At 39.3% G+C, this 21,575-nt stretch overlaps 1 protein-coding gene across 1 annotated transcript in view; it reads left to right on the plus strand.

Moving 5' to 3' along the window:
- ARHGAP28 (Rho GTPase activating protein 28) overlaps positions 1-21,575 on the plus strand; it is a 135,727-nt gene that overhangs the window by 58,891 nt on the left and 55,261 nt on the right. The window contains exons 2-3 of the mRNA XM_081096497.1: positions 18,368-18,585; positions 20,081-20,298. Coding sequence (XP_080952623.1) covers positions 18,368-18,585; positions 20,081-20,298 — 436 coding nt within the window. The remainder of the gene's footprint in view (positions 1-18,367; positions 18,586-20,080; positions 20,299-21,575) is intronic.

The raw sequence follows: 21,575 nt of genomic DNA on the forward strand, positions 1-21,575 counted from the left end.
TCTGGCAGCAAAGCGGGGAAAGGACATTCCTATCAAAGAAAACTGCCTTCCAGAACGTGCCACAGTCCATGGCTTGTTCAGGCAAAGGTGGCAAGGTCTCTCTGTTGGTGAGAAATTGCAGGGGATGAGGCTGAAAAAACAGACTTGGGAGAGAAGTTGTCTGACCTTTCTATGGCATGCTGACGTGTGTGCTGCTTGGCCTTTGCATGGTAGGGAGCCAGTAAAAAGGGAACTCCATAAACATCTACAATTTAAAAAATTCACCCATAGCAGCATGGAGGAGGAATGAAGGGAAAGGATGCAGGAAGCAAGGAAAGTGCCTTAGGAGGCTGACCTGTGGTACAGGCATGATTGACAAGACCTGAAAAGGACTTAAACTAATTATTTGTAGGAAAACCATGAGCACTGTGGAAAGTCTGGAAGAAAAAAAAATACTAAGAGGAAAATACAAATAATCTATAATCCTATTACCAGAGATAACCACCAATAATGCTTCATTCCAGTTATTTTCTCCTGCACATTTCATATGGTTAAGATAATTTTAGATCTTGATGTTTTAATTTAACACTTCATATGAAAAGCAGTTATTATTATAAAGACACTCCATTAGCAAATTTAATGGCTTTTTGTATGGATGCACAGTAAAAATACAAAACTGTTCCCTTAGTTGGTTGTTTCCAAGTTTTCATAAAAATCTTATATTTAACATCTTTGTGCCTAAAATTGTCTAAAATGATGCTTTTCATAGGCTGTATAGCTTAAGTAAAATTAATGAGTTAAACCACACTTAACATTAACATTTCAATACTGCTGTATTATATTTCAGAAAAAGTGTAAACATTTGTGCTTTAGATAGATTTTAGAAATATTCAAAATATAGGGTAGTTTGGGTGGATGTGGTGAACAATTGCTTTGGTAAACTAAAAACTGATGAATTAATCTAAAATGATTTAAGTTTTCTAATTTGTCAGACTTGTTAAATTATATCATCACTAACCAAGAAAATAAAAGATACAGGTGGAGCAGACTTTGCCTGGAAGATAATGTGTTCTGTTTTGGGCTTGCTTCATTTGAGATACTGCACTGGTAGAATGTCTAACTACTATACAGTGACAAATGAAAATGTGGAGTGAAATTCAGCAAAAGAGGTGGGAGCAATTTGACCAATAAGTATTAGTCAAAGTCCAAGAAGTAAGAGGGAGAGATAAATCAGTAAGAATAGATTTATCTCTCTCACATCGAAGTCTCTCTCTGTCTCTCCCCCTCCCTTCCACTCTTTCTAAAAATAAATGGAAAAATATCCTCCTGTGAGGATTCAACTTAGGTGGGGATGAAACCATGGGGAACACGGCTGCTTTTAGGAGTTGGGTCCAGGTGAAACAGATGAAGAAAGAGTGTTCAGGAATACCAGGAGATAGCATAGTTACTAGTACCTAGGCCATGAGAGAGAGATTATCCAGAAAAAGAAAGACTGGTCCACAGCCCTGGCTCTCAGACCTGCCAGACACATTGTCTCCTTTACCATCCCAAATAAAATGTATAGAGAGTATAACCTACCAATGCACACAGTTAAAAAAAATCAATATAATGCCCCAGCTTTAACCTAACATAAGTGAAAAAATAAAATGAAAGTATAGAGAATAAGTATCTCCATATGTAAACTCTGGGAAATGAGTAAAGAAGATGACAGGATGAAGGAACCCGATGGTTGCTCTACTGTGCAGAATTACATGAATGAGATGCTGCCATTAGAGTCTGGTCCATACGATCTGTATTGCAGTATTGCTGCACGTGACCTGAATTTCCAGAATGGCAAATATTTGCACAAAACAAAGCATAGTTTTCTCTCAACTTACATTATATTAGTGTTGCTGGAAAATTCTGTGCATAAAAAATACTTTCTATTAAAGTTAGGGTCAATCAGGCTCTAAGTTCTGAAACTTATAAACAGGTCTCTCACCTGTGGTGACTGTCCACCAGGGTATTTGAAAATCAGGTGTGACACTGGACAATCCTTTCTTGGCACAGGACGGTCCACTGCAGTGTAGGACTCTTAGCATTCCTGGCCCTGCCAATTAAATTCCAGCAAGGCCCCTAGTTGTCCCAACAATCAAAGAGCTCTCCCACAGCATTCCAGAGCACTCCCTGTAGAGTGACACAGTCCATGAGAGAGGCATGGGTTCAGTGTCAAACACCCCTCCTTGGGGTCCTTTAGTCTTTAGAGCTCAGGCTAAACAAGAAGTGAAGGGGGCTAACGTAATGGTGTAATAATTGTGACCTCTGTGATCTCTGTGTTTCTCCCTCCCTAATCAGATGATAGAGTTTTTCCACTGTTTTTACAAATATTTTTGCAATCCCTTCCTTCCTCTTTCACCTATACATTCTTAGGTTAATTCATTAGACATACAAGTATGGCAGGTCCCCTTAACAATGGCTCTAATCTAGCCAGTTTCCAGCCCACATATAAGCAAACTCCGTTCCTTTTATAGCTGCATCCAGGCTGATGTTCATAATCACCCGATTATAACTTGTTATTTTAAACATTTAGTAGGACATAAAGAGGATCTTGAAAGAAACACCTTAGTTAGTCTGGGTGATTTGTGTGGTATTTATACTGACTATTTGGATACAAAAAATCTCTACATTTCTTCCCAAAAGACTATTCCACTTTAAGTCATGTGACCATGGGCAAGTTAGTTAACACCTGGATCTTCCATTTCTTACCACTTAAAATAGTTATGAGGCCTGATAAATCTAAAATGCTATAAAATATAAGGTCCATAGTTGTTATGGATCATGATTACCATGGAACACCTTGGCATGTAAGAGTAGATAAGGTTTCTTATACTCAAAATTAGGACAAATGAGGAAGGTTGCTCCTCCAATATTTCTTTAACTATTATTTTAGGTATTCAGTTCATGGATATGCTCTCTCTCTCTCTCTCTCTCTCTCTCTCTCTCTCTCTCTATATATATATATATATATATATATATATATATATATATAATGTTTATTTTCCCTTCTTTGTATTTTCCCATGCCCAAAAGAAATGAACACATTTGGAATAGATAGAAAGGTCGGAAAGAAAATTAAATATAGACCTCTGAAGGTTATGTTGTCAGTGAAAGAGAATAAGGAATTACAGTGATTTTTAGGAAACTGTTTAAATGTCCTTTCCTACTCTCCTTTCTTCCCCCACCTCAGTTCCATGTGAAGTCATATTGAGAATTGTAAAACACAGTATTTGTTTCTTGGCAGTGGCATTTAAAAGATGATAGGTTTGTTTGTTTTCAACCCTTAGGGATGTATATTGGCTTCCAAATGAATGTTAAGGGTAATTAAGAAGGATATCAGAAAATATAATTCACAATATAAATGGAAAATTTTACACCCTAAATCATTCATCAGTATGAGAGTATGTTGGATTACTTGCTCAAGGCTCTGTTCGATCATTCATGCAATGGATATGAAGGGAAGAGAGAAGTTATACTTTGTAAATTCTGTACAATGATAAAATTAATATTGACTCTTTACTCATTTTCGGTTAGGGAAAATAGGAATATCAGATAAACACTATTAAATTGTTTCCCCACTCAATGTTCAATAATATTTCCTTTGAGAGAATGTGTATGATGTGCAATTCCAGATTTATGGCATTGTAAAATAGATACACAGAAAATTGTGCTTAAAATAGCTGCCAAGTTGGTTCTATGTTTTCTGCAGCATATCTCCCTCCACATGATAAACATCTTCTCCTAACTCCCTCTGATCCTCCCCACTTACTCAGCTTCGTAATAGTCTAACTAGTTTTGTCTGAATCCATTTTTTCCTTCACAATGCAGGAAGTGAATTGCAGTGGTTTTTCATTAATGTTTCATCCTGACTTCAGAAATATTAGAGAAATTGTCACTTTTTAAAATCAGCTCATTGATCTTTGGCATGCAATAAGAAAATGGGGCAACATTCCCGTGAGTTGCAGAGGGGCCTGGGACCTGACCAGTCCCTGCAGGGGGAACTTGATCCTTTCCTGTCTGTTGCTGTTCTGTGCCTCCCAGGACATAGCTATGCTCCAATACTTTTATTTTTAAAGTGCATTGTCTTCTTAACTTGTGATATTAAAAATTCCCAGTGGCTTTCCGTTTTGCTTGTACATTGTTTAGATTTATTAAAGGGTCTAAAGCCTTTATTTCAGATCCTGCTTTTTGTTCCCACAACAAATCTTGAACCTTGGAATTTTAAAAATCACATGATCAATTTAATTTTTCAGTTGCAGTTTTTCCTAGGTGCATGAAGGCAGATTAAATACTGTTAAACCTTCTGGAGAAATCAACTGAAACACTGAACTTTTATTTTCACAGATTGCCGTTAGAGTGTTCTCCTGCACGTTTGTTTTTTTTAAAGGCTAATTTTCTAAGCCTCGGAGTGGAACTCAGAGCATTGTTCTCCTGGAGGAGTGACCTTTATACAAAGACTCAGGCTCAGGGTATGAAAACAGCATGAGCAAGTTCTGAATGAGCCTCCATTCTTCCTGCGGTCCAGCAAGGAAAGTCGAATCTTAGAGCTTCTTAGTGGTCCTGGTGGAGGAATGGGGAGGCTGTTGTTCTAACAGCCATGGCTCCTCAGGAAACAGTGTCTCCCCTTGATCTGGAGTAGGGAGCGGATTTCTCTAGACGTGTCCTAGGTAGGCACACAGCAGCAGCCCACTCCCTCGTTCCTTTTCTGTGGGCCAGGAGTCAGCAAACTTCTTGTAAAAGGCATGTACGTACTTTCTGCTTTGTGGCTCATGGGATCAGTTACATCTATCCAGCTCTGCCACTGCAACATGAATGCACCTGTGGGCTGTACTTACACAAGTGGAAGTGGCTCTATGTCAGGAAAGCCAGCTTTTCAAAAAGCCAATGCAGACTGGATTTGTCCACGGTAGTTCACTGACCCCGGCTCCAGGTCACATGCCACCTTCTTACTGGGCTAGCTTGGAATAGCCCAGCCCTGAAGGTGAAAGGAGGCATTGGGGGGCCTAGTTTCCATTTACATAAAGGGTGACCAGATATTTAGAGGTTGGACCTCCCTAAGCACCTGTGGTATCCAGGCCACAGCCTGGGACTTCCTAAGGAAGGTTTGAAAACATATAGCCAAGTAAAGTTATACCATTACACTTCATGGGCTGCCTTGGAGTCTAAATTTAAATTATGGCAGGTGGCAAAACCAGATTGTTATATCTAAGGCCTATAGGCTTTTCCTATACTTGGACAGTCTGGTAAATGGATAGACAGAAATGCTTAATAAACCATATACAGCATGCCAGGGTGATGTTACAGATATTTAATAACTCTTAGAAATGTCCAGGCACCCACCAAGAGCAGCAGGCCCTAGTAGACAGCCAGCAGGTCTCCTGGACAGGACTCACTGGGCAGGTCTCAGTAAATGGTAACAGAGGATGCACACACATGCATATCTACATTTTGTTGTTGTTGTTAATCCTCACCCAAGGATTTTTTTTCATGGATTTTTAGAGAGAGTGTAAGGGAGAGAGAGAGGCATTGATTTCAGAGAGACACATTGATTGGTTGCCTCTCGCAAATGCCCCAACCAGGCCGGGGATGGAATCTGCAATCCAGGTACATGTCTTTGACTGGGAATCGAACCTGCCACCCTTTGGTGCACAGGCTGATGCTCTGACCACTGAGAAATATCTACCAGGGATGCATTTTTTTAAGGGAATATCAAGAGCACATGGGGCTTGCTTTTCTCCATTACAAATCTTCACCTTTTCTCTCTTTATCCCTGATTGGTAAAACAGGACTTCTGCGAAGTTTGAACCTCTACCTTCCCACTCTCTTGGCAGCCCTGCTTGGTACCCCCATACTCCATACCCCCAAATCAGTCTCTCCTTTTCAAAAAGCTTCTTGCTCTTTGCCTTCAAAGATACTCAGATCTTCTTTATCCTAAATCAGTGTCTAGTTATTTGAATACAACAGTTTATATTCAACATGTTAGTCATTTCTTCAGAAAAAGTTAGGTGTTCGTGCAGGCAAAGAAATTCAGTGGGTAACCAAGTCACTGAACTTTTTAAAAAATTAATCTCTATCTCTCTCTCTCTCTCTCTCTCTCTCTCTCTCTCTCTCTCTCTCCCCTCCCTTCTCTCCCCCCCCCCACTCTGAATTCTGTTAAGTTCAACTCAGTTTTCTTTTTCCAAAAATACATCATTACAGCATCCTATAGGTCTTATAAATAATGAGATTGCCAAGTGTACTTATTTCACAAGAGTCTACCAGACCTTTGGAAATAAAAGGGGCATAGTCCCCTGTGGGTAAAACGCCTATTTGTGTTTCCTTCTCCTTTTCACACGCGTGCACACACACACGCACACACTCACACACACTCACACACACTCTCTCTCACACACACACACACACTCACACACACACGTCTGTGATTTTATGTTTCATTCAAAAGTAATATAAAAGTTTTAATTAAATAGTGCATGGAAAATGACAAACAAACATTAGCCAGGGTGGTTGGTTGGTAGAGGGTTCTGGAAACTGATGATGGCCTTAAGATAAGGTTTATCGCCCTAGCTGGTTTGGCTCAGTGGATAGAGCATCGGCCTGCGTACTCAAGGGTCCCAGGTTCGATTCCGGTCAAGGGCATGTACCTGGGTTGTGGGCACATCCCCAGTAGGGGGCGTGCAAGAGGCAGCTGAATCGATGTTTCTCTCTCATCGATGTTTCTAACTCGCTATCCCTCTCCCTTCCTCTCTGTAAAAAAATCAATAAAATATATTTAAAAAAAAAAGATAAGGTTTATCTTGGCAGACTTAAGAGCTCACCAGAGGGGAAAACTTTTTATGTTTTTATGGTCAATAAATATTTTTTGAAAATAAATAGGCTTTGGGTGCCTGATTGGTCTCTGTCTGTTGGTTTGCTACCCTTCAGGTGTGTGCAAGGTTAACTTTTGGTGGCAAGATGTATCCACTTTCAAAATCTGTCCTTTGTGGAAGATGGCCATGTGCCCCTCCTGAAGCAAGATTTTAGAAATGGAAAATAGCCTAAATCACTTTGATGCTTTTTGGAGTTTGTTCTGTGTCACTCTGAGAAAAGGAAAATAAAAGATGGCTGTCAACTCACAGATCCCTGCCTTCCGGATGCTCTGCTAGCCAGGCATCTGTCTCCCTTGCTTCCGAGTGCTGTCTGAGGCCAGACGCCCCGGCAGTTGTCTCTGGGACAGTGCATACAACTTAAGGACTTTGGCTTTCCATAAAAGATTATGTGGTATTTCTTCCCCTTCCCTCCCTCCCTCTCTCTAGTCTTCTGTTTCCTTTTCTTTTCCAAAATAGCATACCTTTGTTATCTTTTTGGAGCTGGCACTGCCTGGAACCAATTTCCACAATTTGGAGGTCTGTGAGAGAAAGGAAATTAGAGAACAGTTATTAACTTCAGGTTTTTAAAAACAAGTTGTTGGGTTTTGTTTTGTTTTGTTTTGTGTGTGTGTGTGTGTGTTTTCTTTTAGTGAAAACTTGCATTTAAAGGAAAATCATTAAATTTGGAAGGAGAAAGAAGATAGATTTTTATTTTGTTTAATAAAATTGAAATTTTTCTACAACACATTAAAAAGAAATTATAAAATTATCAAACCTATAAAATCATTTTCTGAAACATGTTTTTTGATACAACAGTCACTTAAGAAAGGATTTATCGCCCTAGCTGGTTTGGCTCAGTGGATAGAGTGTCGGCCTGTGGACTAAAGGGTCTCAGGTTCGAGTCTGGTCAAGGGCACAGGCTTGGGTTTCGGGCTCGATCCCCAGTAGGGGGCGTGCAGGAGGCAGCCAATCAATGATTCTCTCTCATCATTGATGTTTCTATCTCTCTCTTCCTTCCTCTCTGACATTAATAAAAATATATTTTAAAAAAAGGAAAGAAAGGATCTATCTATACCGACCATTGTTCATCTTTATGCATTTACTATTTACTCATATGAAGCAGGCATCATGCCAGGATCAATGATAGTCTGAGAGAAGTCAAAATAAATCTTGTAATTTCTAATATCAGGTAGTTTAAAATCGAATAGTTGAGGTGAGTCATATCTTCAAGTCCTTGTAATACATGATGGTAAATGGCATACGTTGGCAGATCATTTTTATGTGGTAAGAAAATGGGATAGTATCTTAGAGTAAGTAGTACTTACTTTCATTCTTAGTTTATACTTCACCTCTTTTTTTCCCAATCAATTTTATTTTTTTGGTGAAGTGTTTAAATATTTAGTCCATTTAAAAAAGCCAGGTTTCATTATTATGGAATTTTGAAAGTTCTTAAAATATTCCATGTACAAGTGCCTAATCAGATACATGATTTGCAGTATGACTTGTTTTCATTCTTTTAATGGTGTCTTTGAAGAGCAGGTTTTAAATCCATTTTGTAAATGTTTTACTTTAAGGATCATGACTTTTGTGTCTTAGCTTTGAAATCTTCACCTAATCCAAGGTCATAAAAATTTTCTCCTGTTTTCTTCTAGAAATTTTAAGAGGTTTTAGGTTTTACATTTAGATCTGTGATCCATTTTCAGTTAGTTTTTGTATGTGGTCTGAAGTTCATTTATTATTATTATTTCTGTATATTGATAGTCAGTTGTTCTAGCACTATTTATTGAAAAAATTATTATTTCCTCACTGAATTGCCTTTGCACCGTTGTTGAAAACCAGTTGACAACATATGTGTGGATATATTTTTGGACTGTATTTTATTTCATTGATTCGTGTATGTATTTGATTACATTACTATATTGCTTTCTCCTGTAGCTTTATAAATAAGTCTTGAATTTAGATATGTATTATGATTTTCTTTTTCTTTCACATTTGTTTTGGATGTTCTAGGTTCTTTGTATTTCCATATGAACTTTAGAACGCTTGTCAGCTTCTAGAAAGAAAGCTTGCTGGGCTTTTTATTAGGATCACATTAAATCTATAGATCAGTATGGGGAGAATTGAATTTTTAAGATTGATATTTTGAAGTGTTGAATCTTCCAATCCATGAACAAGTTACATATCTCTATTTATTTAGGCCTTCTTTAATTTCTCTCAGCAATGTTTATAGTTTTCAGTATATAGGTCTTGCCCATCTTTTGTAATATTAATTCTCCTAAATAGTTTACATTTTTTAATGCTATTGTGAATAGTATTTCTTTTAAATGTTGACTTCTAAGTGTTCACTGTTAGTATATAGAAATACAACTGCTTTTGTATATTGATATTTTATATATTGATCTTTAGCTTATAACCTTGCTGAACTTATTTATTAGTCTTAGTAGTTTTTTCCTAGATTGTATAGAATTTTCTACATAGATGATCATATCTGCATTTAAAGATACCTTAATTCTTTCTTTCCAATCTGGTTGCTTTTTTTTTTTTTTTTTTTTTTTGGCCTGATTGCACTGGTTAGAATCTCCATATGATGTTGCATAAAAGTGGTGAACTCAGTTATTCAGGTCTTGTTCTTGAGCTTAGGGGGAAAGCATTCAGTCCTTTACCATTAAATATAGTATTAGCTGATCTTTTTTTCTTAGATGCCTTTTACAAGTGGAGCTAATTCTCTTCTATTACTAATTTTCTAGGAGGGTTGTTCTGTTTTGTTTTACAGGAATGGATGCTGGATTTTGTCAAATAACATTTTCTGTATCTGTTGTGGCAATCGTGTGGTTTTTATTTTTTACTGCTAATGTATGACTTAAACGGTGATGACTTTGATGAATTAAATGGATCAACAATTTTCAAAAGTTAACTCATCCTTGCTGTCCCAGGATAACCTCACTTGGTTATGATGTATTATCCTTTTTATGAATTCTTGGATCTGATTGGCTAAAATGTGTTAAGAATGTTTGCATCTGCATAGGTGGGGGCATTGGTGGTGCTTTTCCCTTCTTATGGTGGCTGTCTCTTTCTGGTATTCAGGTAATGGTAGTCTCATATATTAGCTAGTAAATGTTTCCACCTCTTTAATTTTCTGGAAAAGTTTATGTAGGATTGGTATTATCGCTCCTTTAAATGTTTGGTGAAGCAGTCTGGGTTTGAAGTATTCTTCTGACAGGGTGTTTAACTGCAAATTCAATTTCTTTAATAGATATAGGGCTACTCAGGTTACCTATTTCTTCTTGAGTGAGCTTTGGTAGGTTCTATCTTATAAGAAATTTGTCCTTTATACCTAAGTTGTTGGACTTCCTGGCATAAAGTTTATAATATCCCTATATTATATTTTAACTAGAGGCACGAAATTCTTGCACTCAGGGGTGGGGGTCCCTTAGCCTGGCCTGTACCCTCTCACAGACTGATCGCCCCGCAGAGGGAGGCCCTGCCCACCCGCTGCAGCACCGCCGGCCACCTAGCCTGGGCCTCCCTCTGTGGGGCGATGGGTCATAGGGCTCCGCGATCCGTTGCCCCACAGAGTTAGTTCCTGCCCACCCAGCCGGGGCTCTGCAATGGATCGCCCCGAAGAGGTAGGCCTTCCCCCCTGGCTGGGGTCCCGTGATTGATCGCTCCCACAGAGGGAGGCCCAGGCTACCGGCCACAGCCCGCCGCAGCCCTCCAGGCGGTGGCCTGGGCCTCCCTCTTCAGGGCGATCATGGAGCCCCTCCGATTGATCGCCCAGCCGGCCAGTGGCTGGGGCCTCCCTCTGCACCGCGATCATGGGGCGATGGTGGGGCCCCAACCAATCGCATCGCACCTGCCTTGGCTGGCCTGGTACCAGTGGGTGTCATAGCGTGGTCGTCCAGGTGGTCAGATGGTCGGACTTTCCGCTGTTTGGCCGTTCAGTCAATTTGCATATTACGCTTTTATTATTATAGATATCTGTCAAATGTGTAGTGATGTAACCTCTTTCCATCCTGATATTGCTAATTGTGTTGTCTCTCTTTTTTTCCTTAACATATCTGTATGGAGGTTTATTAATTTTATTGAACCAGAGTATATCCATTCACCTACTGAAGAACATCTTTCTTATTGTTTTGTTTTTGTTAATCCTCACCTGAGAATATATTTTCTATTGCTTTTCAGAGAGAGTGGAAAGGAATGAGGGGGAGAGAGGGGAAAGGGGTGAGAGAGACACATTGACTGGTTGCTTCCTGCACATGCCCTGACCTGGGGTGAGAAGCAAACCCATAACCCAGGTATGTGCCCTTGACCTGGACTCAAACCTGAGACCTTTTGGTGCCAGGGCCAGTGCTTTAAGCACTGAGCAACATCTGTCAGGGCAAGAACATCTGAATTGCTTCCTGGCTTTGCCAACTATGAATAAAGCTGTTTTAAACATTCAACCGAAGTTTTTAAATCCTTTGGGTAAATTGCTGAATTGTATGATAAGTGTATGTTTAGTTTTGTATGAAACCGCCAAACTATCTTCAAAAGTAGCTGTACCATTTTGCATCCCCACCAGCAATGATTGAGAATTTCTGTTGTTCTACTTCCTTACCACTATTTGGTGTTTTCAGTATCAAAGCACTTTTAATTATCAAAATCTTTTAAAAAATTTAAAATGGCAATTTTTTCTCATACAGTATTTTTTTGAGATATAATTCACATAATATAAAGTTCATTCTTTTAAAGTGTATAATTCAATGGGGTTTTTTTATGTTTGTTTTGTTTTGTTTTAGTATATCCACAAAGTGGTGATACCATCACCACTAATTCCAGAACATGTTCATCTCCAAAAAGCAACTCGATACCCATTAGGGTCCACTCTCCATTCCCCCTCCCTCCAGGCAAAGTAGGGAGAATTTAAGAAACAGATCATATTTTGATTTTTGACATATAATTAGTATAATTAGTGTATTTTAATTATGTGCTAACTATACAAACATTGATTTCATTTAATCTCATTTTCTTCGGTAGGTCAGTAAACTGAATATAGCATAGATTACTTTGAGTTAAGCAGATGCAGTTGCTTTGCTCTCATAGCTAGAAGTAGAGAAAAGCATGCTGTCCTCTCCCCAGCCCCAGGAAAAGATTCTGTCATTCTCTTTTACAAAAGAGCTTGCTGCCCGTTTGAGCCTCCTCCTTTGTAAATCACTGGGTTTGAGTGTATAATGGTTTGAAATTGCTCTTTCGTTCATCCTTCATCGCGCGCGGCATTCCCCATTTCTAACAAGTGCTTGTACTCAGGGTGATACATAAGAATTTTTTTTTTTAAATATATTTTATTGATTTTTTACAGCGAGGAAGGGAGAGGGATAGAAAGTTAGAAACATCGATGAGAGAGGAACATCGATCAGCTGCCTCCTGCACACCCTCTACTGGGGATATGCCCGCAACCAAGGTACATGCCCTTGACTGGAATTGAACCCGGGACCCTTCAGTCCGCAGGCCGACGCTCTATCCACTGAGCCAAACCGGTCAGGGCTATACATAAGAATTTAATTGCTGATGTGAACTTCAATTGGTCAAAAACAAAACAAAACGCAAAAACACAAAACACTCCAGCTTTTAAAACCACTTAGAATGTTCCTTGTTGAATGACTGAGATTTGTTTGCTGTTTTAAGCCTCCCCCTAATCTACAAACACATTTTTCTGTATCCTTTACTGCCAACAGAGACATACCTGTTTACCTCCTGATGGAATACCAGCTTTCTCCTGTTCCTTAAGAGGGTGAGGCAGGCCAGGAAAGGAACAGAAAACTTGGATGGCGAGTGGCAGGATGAGCATGAGAGGACACCAGAATGATATTGAAAGGCACAGCCAGGGAGCCTGAGAAAGAAAGTGGGGACCTCCTCTCCTCTCTGTTCTGGCTTCTATTACTCTGACGCTATAACTTCCTTTTATCACCACTGCCTTCCAAGTGCTTTTGCAAGACATCCAAGTTAAGCTTGTTTATATGCATGTTAGAATCCAAAGATTCCTGAGAAGCCAGAGCATAAAAACAAAGGATTTGTCCTCTTACTTTATCTGAATGGCCTCCTGAGGAAGCTAAGAAGGCCAACAGCTGCATTACTGGGGCTGTGCCCAGGTCTTTTTCAGAGAGCAAGCGATTTGTCTTGCAAGAGCCCTGCTAGTCAGTACCTACCACCATTCCACTCTGTGCTGGCACCAGCATCATTCAAAGACACTGACAATGAAGAATTATGTTCTTATCTTCTTTCAGATAGGGAAGGGGAAACCATTGGTTTTAGGTGTATTCTTCCTAAAACTCTTGGAATATGTTAGATTGAAGAGCAATGTGAATATATTTCCTGTATATTTAGACAGGTATGTCTTCACCATGAAGCTTAACTCTGTAGTATAGGGATCAAGGCCAGACCGAGACCTGGGGTTAGGCTCATAATTGGGCAGTCTATAAAATAGAAAAGCTTTACGTTAGACCTCACCTTCCTTTGGGAAGCAGGTTATTATTGACAGTTTAGTTTTATTTAAATATTCCTCTTAGTGTGGTAGAGAAGGTGTCTTATGTCACCTCACCCCAAATGACTTAAATATTTTTTCCAATTATATCAGTTAAGAACTATTTTGGCTGCAAGTAACAATAGCAACAACAAAGATTAGTTTTTAAAAACAAGAGTTTGTTTTCTCACATTTTTGGAAGTACAGAGGTAGGCAGCATTTCACAGTATTTCTGAGACTTAAGGCTGATAACTAATTTTCTTGTTTTTTTTAATCTCATAGTTGCAAGATTGCTGCAGATGCACCAATCATTTTGTCCACATTTTAATAAAGGAGAAGGAGGAAGAGAAGGGAATAGCACCTATATCAAGAAAAATATGATTTTGCTGAAATCATGGAGAGGAATAGTTCTTATGTGACTTTGGCCAGAATTGTGTCCGATATCCACATTGGCCTAAGGGAGTTGGGCAAACAAGCCTTGAGAATGATGGTGGGTTAGAGAGGAGTTCTGATTGATCTAGTTTTATTTATCTCTTTACATTCTAGTCATATGTTAGTGTCCCTGAGATGGTCCAACACCTGTTATAGCCTGATCCTAAATCTAGCTATGAGCATGCTAACAAATACAGCTATCACTTAATCCATGGGTTTACTATATGCAATGCATTTTAAGTATATTAACTCCCTTAATCCTTATAATAACTCCATGAAGTATAGTATATGATTAATATATGTATATATATTAATTCTCACCTGAGGAATGAGGATATTTTTCCATTGATTTTTAGAGAGAGTGAAAAGGAGGGGGGTGGGTGGAGAGAAAGAGAGAGAGAGAGAGAGAGAGAGAGAGAGAGAGAGAAGAGAAAGAAGCATTGATGTGAAAGATACACATCGATTGGTTGCGTTCCACGCACATACTGACAGGGAACAGGGATTGAAACTGCAACCCAGGTAGATGCCCTTGACCAGGAATCAAACCAGCGACCCTCCAGTGTGAGGTTGGCACTCTAACCACTGAGCAATGCCAGCAAGGGCTGATTAATAGTTCTGTTAGATAAGACAAGGCTCTCAAGGTCTGACCAGTTCTAAATGTTATTACTAAATGCTATTCTTGCTAAACATTAAAATATAGCACAGTATTTTGTAGATGCAGATGGGAACAGGAAGCGCTTGACAGGAACTCAACCAAATAAGTGAGTCAACTGCAAAGAAGAAATCAATATGTAATTGACTAAATAGTGTATATAAGCAAAGGCTAAGCCTCCCTTTGGGGAGACAGCTTTGAATATGTCTCCTTGCTGTAAGTAAATAAAACTACCTTGCAACAACCACTTTGCATTCGTATTTTATCGATTAAGAAATGGAGGCACAGAGATTCAATAGCATGTTCTAGATCATAGATCTTGGAAGTGGCAGAGCCTGTATTTAAACCTGAACCAGCTGGCTTCAGAGTTTTCCCTTTAAGTCTCTATATTCCTTCTCTGGAATAAAAATATGTATAGCTATATGCAGATATACAAATATCTGAGGGGACTTACGAAATTAAGAAAGATGACTATGGGGAAGACATTTGGACAACATGGAAAAGGCTTGAATTTAAATCCTGGCTCCTCTATCACTAGGGTCAATTAAAGGTCATTGGCATCAATTCAACACCAATAGGAATCCCCAGTTGGAGTAAGGAAACTTTGTTCAGTGCAACAGCTCAATTGTAACAGAGTAGGGCTGTGAAAACAGCAAGGCTATGGGACAGTGCAATAGTGATACAGCAGGGCTGTGAAAACAGAGCTGCTGTTAGGAGGCCCTGGGGTGAGGCAGCCCTGGGCAAGGTGGCCCTGAGGTCAGGCCCCTCTCCTGCCAGACCCCTCTGCTCTGCCCTGCACTGAGCCTGATCTGCTCTTCTCTGGCCTGCTCTTCTCTGCACTGGTCTATCCTGCTGTGGTTCAGCAAGACATCTTTGGTGTTTTGTCTCCAGCCAGGGCAATGAAGTCTGAAGTCTTTGGTGGAAAGGGAAAGTTCACTCTCAAGAGCCAGAGGGGAGCTGACTTATATAAACAGAAATCCCCACCCCTATCTCCAATTGGTGTGTCCTCATGTAAATGAGGACTTCAAATTCTTCTAGTTTGATTGGTCCAAAAGGCACTGACCTGATTGGTTATAAAGGAGCTGCTCTGATTGGTTGGTGAAAAATCTGATGGGAATATGGCTGCACAGCTCCCATTGGGTAGGGACAGACTCAGTCTAGGATTCCAGGAACTCCTGTTTGAGGGCTGGCTCCAATGGCAGGAACACAGTGCAGGCAGACAGTTTAGTGCAGAGGCAGGTAGTTCAGTGCTGGCTTCTCCCTGAAGTGCAGCTTGAATGAGAGGCTCCTTTGTAGAAATGGCTGTTTTTTAAAAATGTGTGCTCAGTTAGCCACCTAGATCTCCAGTAATCATTAAAATATAATACAATTTATTCCTTAAAAGATAATTGAGGAAAATACAACAATAAAATGTATTTTTAAATGCCACTTTGAAGTTATGGTAGTTAGCATGAAGTTAAAATCTAATCTTAAACCTAATGGTGTTCTTCCCAAAAATGGTTGCTCTGTAATACATTTGTATTCTGTTTTCATGTAATGTTTTCCTGGAATTGTTATGAAATTAAAAAAAAAAAATACAAACAGCTGGCAAAGCTTAGACTCTATTTATCCTAATATGGTGAGGTATGCAACGCCAAATTGAAGCTCATCGAAGTGTTGGATGAGCCTGAGGATCACCATTACTAGTATGTGATGCTTCAAAAATGGAAGGTCATGGTCTCTACTCCCTGCGACGAAAGAGGAAATATTTGTATCCTTAACTAAGAAAGTGAGAACTCTTCCAAATGTGCTTATCCAAAAAATGCTGTCTGTGTACTTAGCCAAAAAAGAATAGTTGATCATTGCAATTAAAGCATTCTTTAGGTGGATTGTCTCAGATGAAACCAGCGTGTTACTCAGATGCTCATGATCTGTATTTCATGTCTGTTCCCCCAGCCCTCAGCAGTTTTCTGCGTATACCCTTTGCCTCCTCACCCCAGTAGGATCCCTCTACCTATGCAGGTGGTGATTCAGTTCTCCCTGAACTGTTCAGGGGTCTCTGTGCTGCAGGTTGATGTCCCACTTCCCTAGGTTTCTTGTGTGTGTGTGTGTGTGTGTGTGTGTGTGTTTGTTTTTTTAAAAAAATATATTTTATTGATTTTTTACAGAGAGGAAGTGAGAGGGATAGAGAGTTAGAAACATCGGTGAGAGAGAAACATCGATCAGCAGCCTCCTGCACACCCCCTAATGGGGATGTGCCCGCAACCAAGGTACATGCCCTTGACCAGTATCGAGCCTAGGACCTTTCAGTCCGCAGGCCAACACTCTAGCCACTGAGCCAACCTGGTTAGGGCTGTTTTTTGTTTTTAATCCTCACCAGAGGATATTTTTCCATTGACTTTTCAGAGAGAGACAGAGAGAGAAACATTGATGTAAGAGAGACACATCAATTGGTTGCCTTCTGCATGTGCCCCGACCAGGGCCAGAGATTGAGCCTGCAACCGAGGTATGTGCCCTTGACCAGAATCGAACCTGGGACCGTTCAGTCCACAGGCTGACACTCTATCCACTGAGCCAAACTGGCTAGGGCAAGGGTTTTCCATTAAATATTATATATTATTTCCCATCACTATCTCATTATCTCAAAAGGCAACATAAAAATTTTTTTCAATTAAAAAATTCTGGTAAAGAACACATGAGATAAAATTTGCAATCTTAATTATTTTAAGCTTGTATTAAGTACATTCACATTGTTGCACAACCATCTCCACCGTCCAACTCCAGAACTAATTTCATCTTGAGAAAATAAAACTTGGTACTCAGTAAGCAACTACCCATCCCCTCCTCCCCCAAGCCCCTGAGAACCACTATTCTACTTTATGCCTCTATGAATTTGACTACTCTAGGAATCTCATCTAAGTGGAGTTTCTAGTATTATCTTATTGTGCCTGGCTTATTTCACTTAGCATAAAGTCTTCAAGTTTCATTAATGTTGTAGCATGGAGCAGAATTTCTTTCCTTTTTTAAAGCTGAATTATTTTTATTAGATGCCATATTTTGTTTATCCATTCATTCAATGACAGCCATTTGGGCTGTTTATACCTTGTGGTTTCTTTGTGTTTTTTAAAAAAAATATATTTTATTGATTTTTTACAGAGAGGAAGGGAGAGGGAGAGAGAGTTAGAAACATTGATTAGAGAGAAACATCCATCAGCTGCCTCCTGCACACCCCCTACTGGGGATGTGCCCGCAAGCAAGGTACAAGCCCTTGACCAGAATCGAACCTGGGACCCTTGAGTCTGCAGGCCGACGCTCTATCCACTGAGCCACACTGGCCAGGGCATACCTTGTGGTTTTTGCGAATGATGCTGCTATGAACATGGACGTACGAAAACTGTCTTTGAGACCCTGCTTTCAATTCTTTTGTCCTTTTACCCAGAAATAGAATTGCTGGATCATATAGTAATTCTATGTTCAACATTTTTAGGAGCCTCCATATTGTTTTCTACAACAGCTATCCCATTTCACATTCCTACCAACAATGCACAGGGGTTCAGTTTCTCCACATTCTCATCAACATTGTTGTTTTTGTTTATTTTTTGTGACAACCCTAATAGGTGTGAGCAGTCAACCTTTTACCTCCTCTGTCATCATCTTAGATCCTTTACAGAAACAGACCATGTATGTTTTGACTAATACAAATAACTTTCTACTTTCTGAGTGTGTGAAAATGTTAAAAGTGTTTGTATGGTAAGTCCTGATGGCCACAGAGTCATTATGAATTAGAAAGGTGTTTTAAAAAGGCCACCACTGGGTGGAGATTTTCCCCTCAAACCCCTCTCTCCACACTGGCTCCGTTTCTTCACTGATTTTAAACCTGAATTGAATTTCGTGATTTACGACATAAAAGGTACTGATTTTAATTCACAGATATTCTTTCCTCAGAAAATCCATTCCTCGCTGCCGAAGAATTAACAGGATGCTCTCCAATGAATCCCTACATTCTCCTGCGTTCAGCCGCACCAACTCGCAAGCCTCCGTGGACAGCGCCTCCATGGACAGCGCCTCCATGGAGGATTTCTGGCGGGAAATAGAAAGTATTAAAGAGAACAGCATGGGAAGGCAGGAAGAGCCGGCGCCAGCTGAGGTCAAGCCTGTGGATGGTAAGTGCGAGATTCCTTTTCTTGTCTGCTGACTTACTTTCTTTGTACGCTCTCTCTTGTTCTGTCAGCAGGTAAAACTCATTTCATTAGTAATTTAACAAATGAATTTAGTAGAATTCAGCATATCAGCTACCTGTTCCCACTGATTTATATCTACTGGACTGACTCAAAGTGGCTTCTTTTTAAAAATATATTTTTATTGATTTCAGAGAGGAAGGGAGAAGGAGAGAGATAGAAATATCAATGATGAGAGAGAATCATTGATCAGCTGCCTCCTGCACACCCCACACTGGGGATTGTGCCTGCAACCCAGGCATGTGTCCTGACCAGGAATTGAACCGTGAACTCCTGGTTCATAGGTCGACGTTCAACCCCTGAGCCACACCGGCCAGGCCATTTTCTTTTTAACATGGTTCATCAACAAACTTACTGATGTGGTGGATTAGTACAGAATGCTACAACTTAGGTTCACCTTTGCATTTTCTGTTAAAGGATAGTTTATAAAGCAAATGAGCAATAAAAACAAGAAAGAAAATGAAGGTTTGCCTTGCTAAGAAATTGGAGCCGTGAAGCACATTGGAGACTTTGGGTCACATACCAGTGCTGCAATACTGTAAGCATGTCCAAGACTGCTAGGCTGATACTTGGACAGGCACTTACAAATCAGTCCAATCTGCTCTTTAGACAAACCTCATTCAGGAATGCCTGTTTAGCGTAGTTCCCCAGATTGTATGTGCAGTGGATTTGTTGTTACAAGATGTTGTTATTCTGAATCCTTTATTATTTCTGTACCTCTAATTTACAATAGCGATTGATTCTTATTATGACTAATTTTGCATTTTTTAATTGCCTTCTGAAAAATGGAAAGATTACCTAACGTTCAGAATAAGGAGAAAGTAAGAGAACAAATAACTGTTGAACCACATACTCTGTTCAAGGTTTTTTACCATTTGTCATAATGGTAAAACAATCCTCAGAGCCGAGTAAAAATTTTGTTATTATTATCTCTATTTTGTCAATAACACACTGAAGCGAAAAGATATCTTAAAACCTTCCAAATCCATGTATCTAGTAAATAGTAGCATTGGGATTTGAACCTGCCTTTGAGTGATTAAAAGCCCTTTTGGATGCTGTTTAAACCCCTATTTTTCTATTATGGTTTTAGTTTAAATATTCATATTTTTTCCTCTTTTGAATTGATAGTCCAGATATAGCTTATATTTAACTGTCTGGCCAAGAAAAAAACCTTACTCAATCTGCCAATTAACCTTATTGTACTAGAAAATACTTTAAAATTTGACTTATTTAAAAAAAAACAATATAAACTTTTCATTCATTTTAATAGGCCTTTTCTATAATTTTGGGGGAAAGGACAGTCTTAATATATTGACTATTGATATTTCTTATTCACAGATATGCACAGACCTACAGATACACACCTCACCCAATCAGACAGAGAATGTGCTCACCTCCTCTTGGTCATGTTATCTTTCAGAAGGAGAACTTGAAGCAGAGTGGTTGCAAGATGTGGGTTTATCAACCCTGATCTCAGGTGATGAAGAGGAGGATGGCAAAGCCTTGCTCTCCACATTGACTCGAACCCAAGCAGCTGCAGTGAAAAAGAGATATAATACGTACACTCAAACCATGAGAAAAAAGAACAAGCAGTCTGTCAGGGATGTCAGAGACATCTTTGGAGTCAGCGAATCTCCTGTAAGTAATGAGCATGGCTCAAAAGGTTTGGTTTGGTTGGGGAAGAAGGTGAAGGAGGGAAACGGAAAACGTATCATCATCTAGGTTTTAAAGAAAACTAAAGCAGACAGCACAGTCCAAAATTTTACGATTTTGAAATGTAAGCTATCCCATTCATCAGTCTCCCTCAACATTAAACGTATTCCCTTCTTCACTGAAGTTATAGAATAACTTTTTGGCAACAGAGCAAGTCTTTGTGGATGGGCTACACAGAACCTTTACTTAAATCTAAGCCCTGAATGGAAACAGGTAAAAGAGCCCTGGGAAAGTGGCCCCAGTATTATAAGAAGTCTGGGTGGTTTGTTATAAATGGAGGTGGAGGTGGAAGAGTAAGTAGGATAGCCTTTATGGTCAAATAAGTTAAAAAGGTAAAAAAATGAAAGGTATGAGCATTAATTAAGTAGGAGACAGATGATTCATAAAAAGCATGAGGGAAGCATGACATGTTTCATGAGGAATGGCTGGTTGAAATTCCACCTTACCTGAGAGTTCCAAGGCCACACACACTTTTACTTCTGAGGCTGTTAATCATGTTCTCCTATTTCTATGTTTGTTTCATTGCAAACTCTGCCTTACAACTCATTCATTCATTCATTGCATCATTGCAATGTTGTATTGCATCATCATTGATGCAAAAAATAGTTATTGGACACATTATCTGTGCAAAGTCCTATGTTAGGGTCTATAAAGATGAGATTCTTAGAACTTTGAGGGTAATTAGTATAAAGATAAAAGGAAACTTGATATTCTGCTGCAGTTATAAATAAAATTTCCCTGGACAAGTTAGTTAATCATCTGACTTAGGTTTTTCACCTGTGTAATTATAATATCAATAATGACATAAATTAAAATTTCAAGGACATTGGGTAGCAAGCATAGTTGAAGCCAGTTTCCGATTTGAGTTACTTTAGGTTGTCTATGTCATATCTTCCCTTAGACATATTAATCACATTGGGTAGTTGCCAGGGAAGCTCATATATACTTTATTAACCTTTGCATTTGTGCTAAGAATAGCACTATCCTGTAGAACTTGCTATAGTGATAGAAATTATCTATTTCTGTGCTGTCCAATATGGTAGCCACATTCACAGGTGGCACTAGCATTCAAAATATGACTGGTGTGACTAAGGAACTGAATTTTTATTTTTATTTTCTCTTTATTGACTTAAATCTAAATAGTTACATGTGGCTGGCTGATAAGCTAATGAATTGAATAGCATGCTTCTAGAATGCTATAT

This window comes from Myotis nattereri (assembly GCF_964212035.1).
Source record: "Myotis nattereri genome assembly, chromosome: 8".
In the NCBI taxonomy this organism is placed as follows: Eukaryota; Metazoa; Chordata; class Mammalia; order Chiroptera; family Vespertilionidae; genus Myotis; species Myotis nattereri.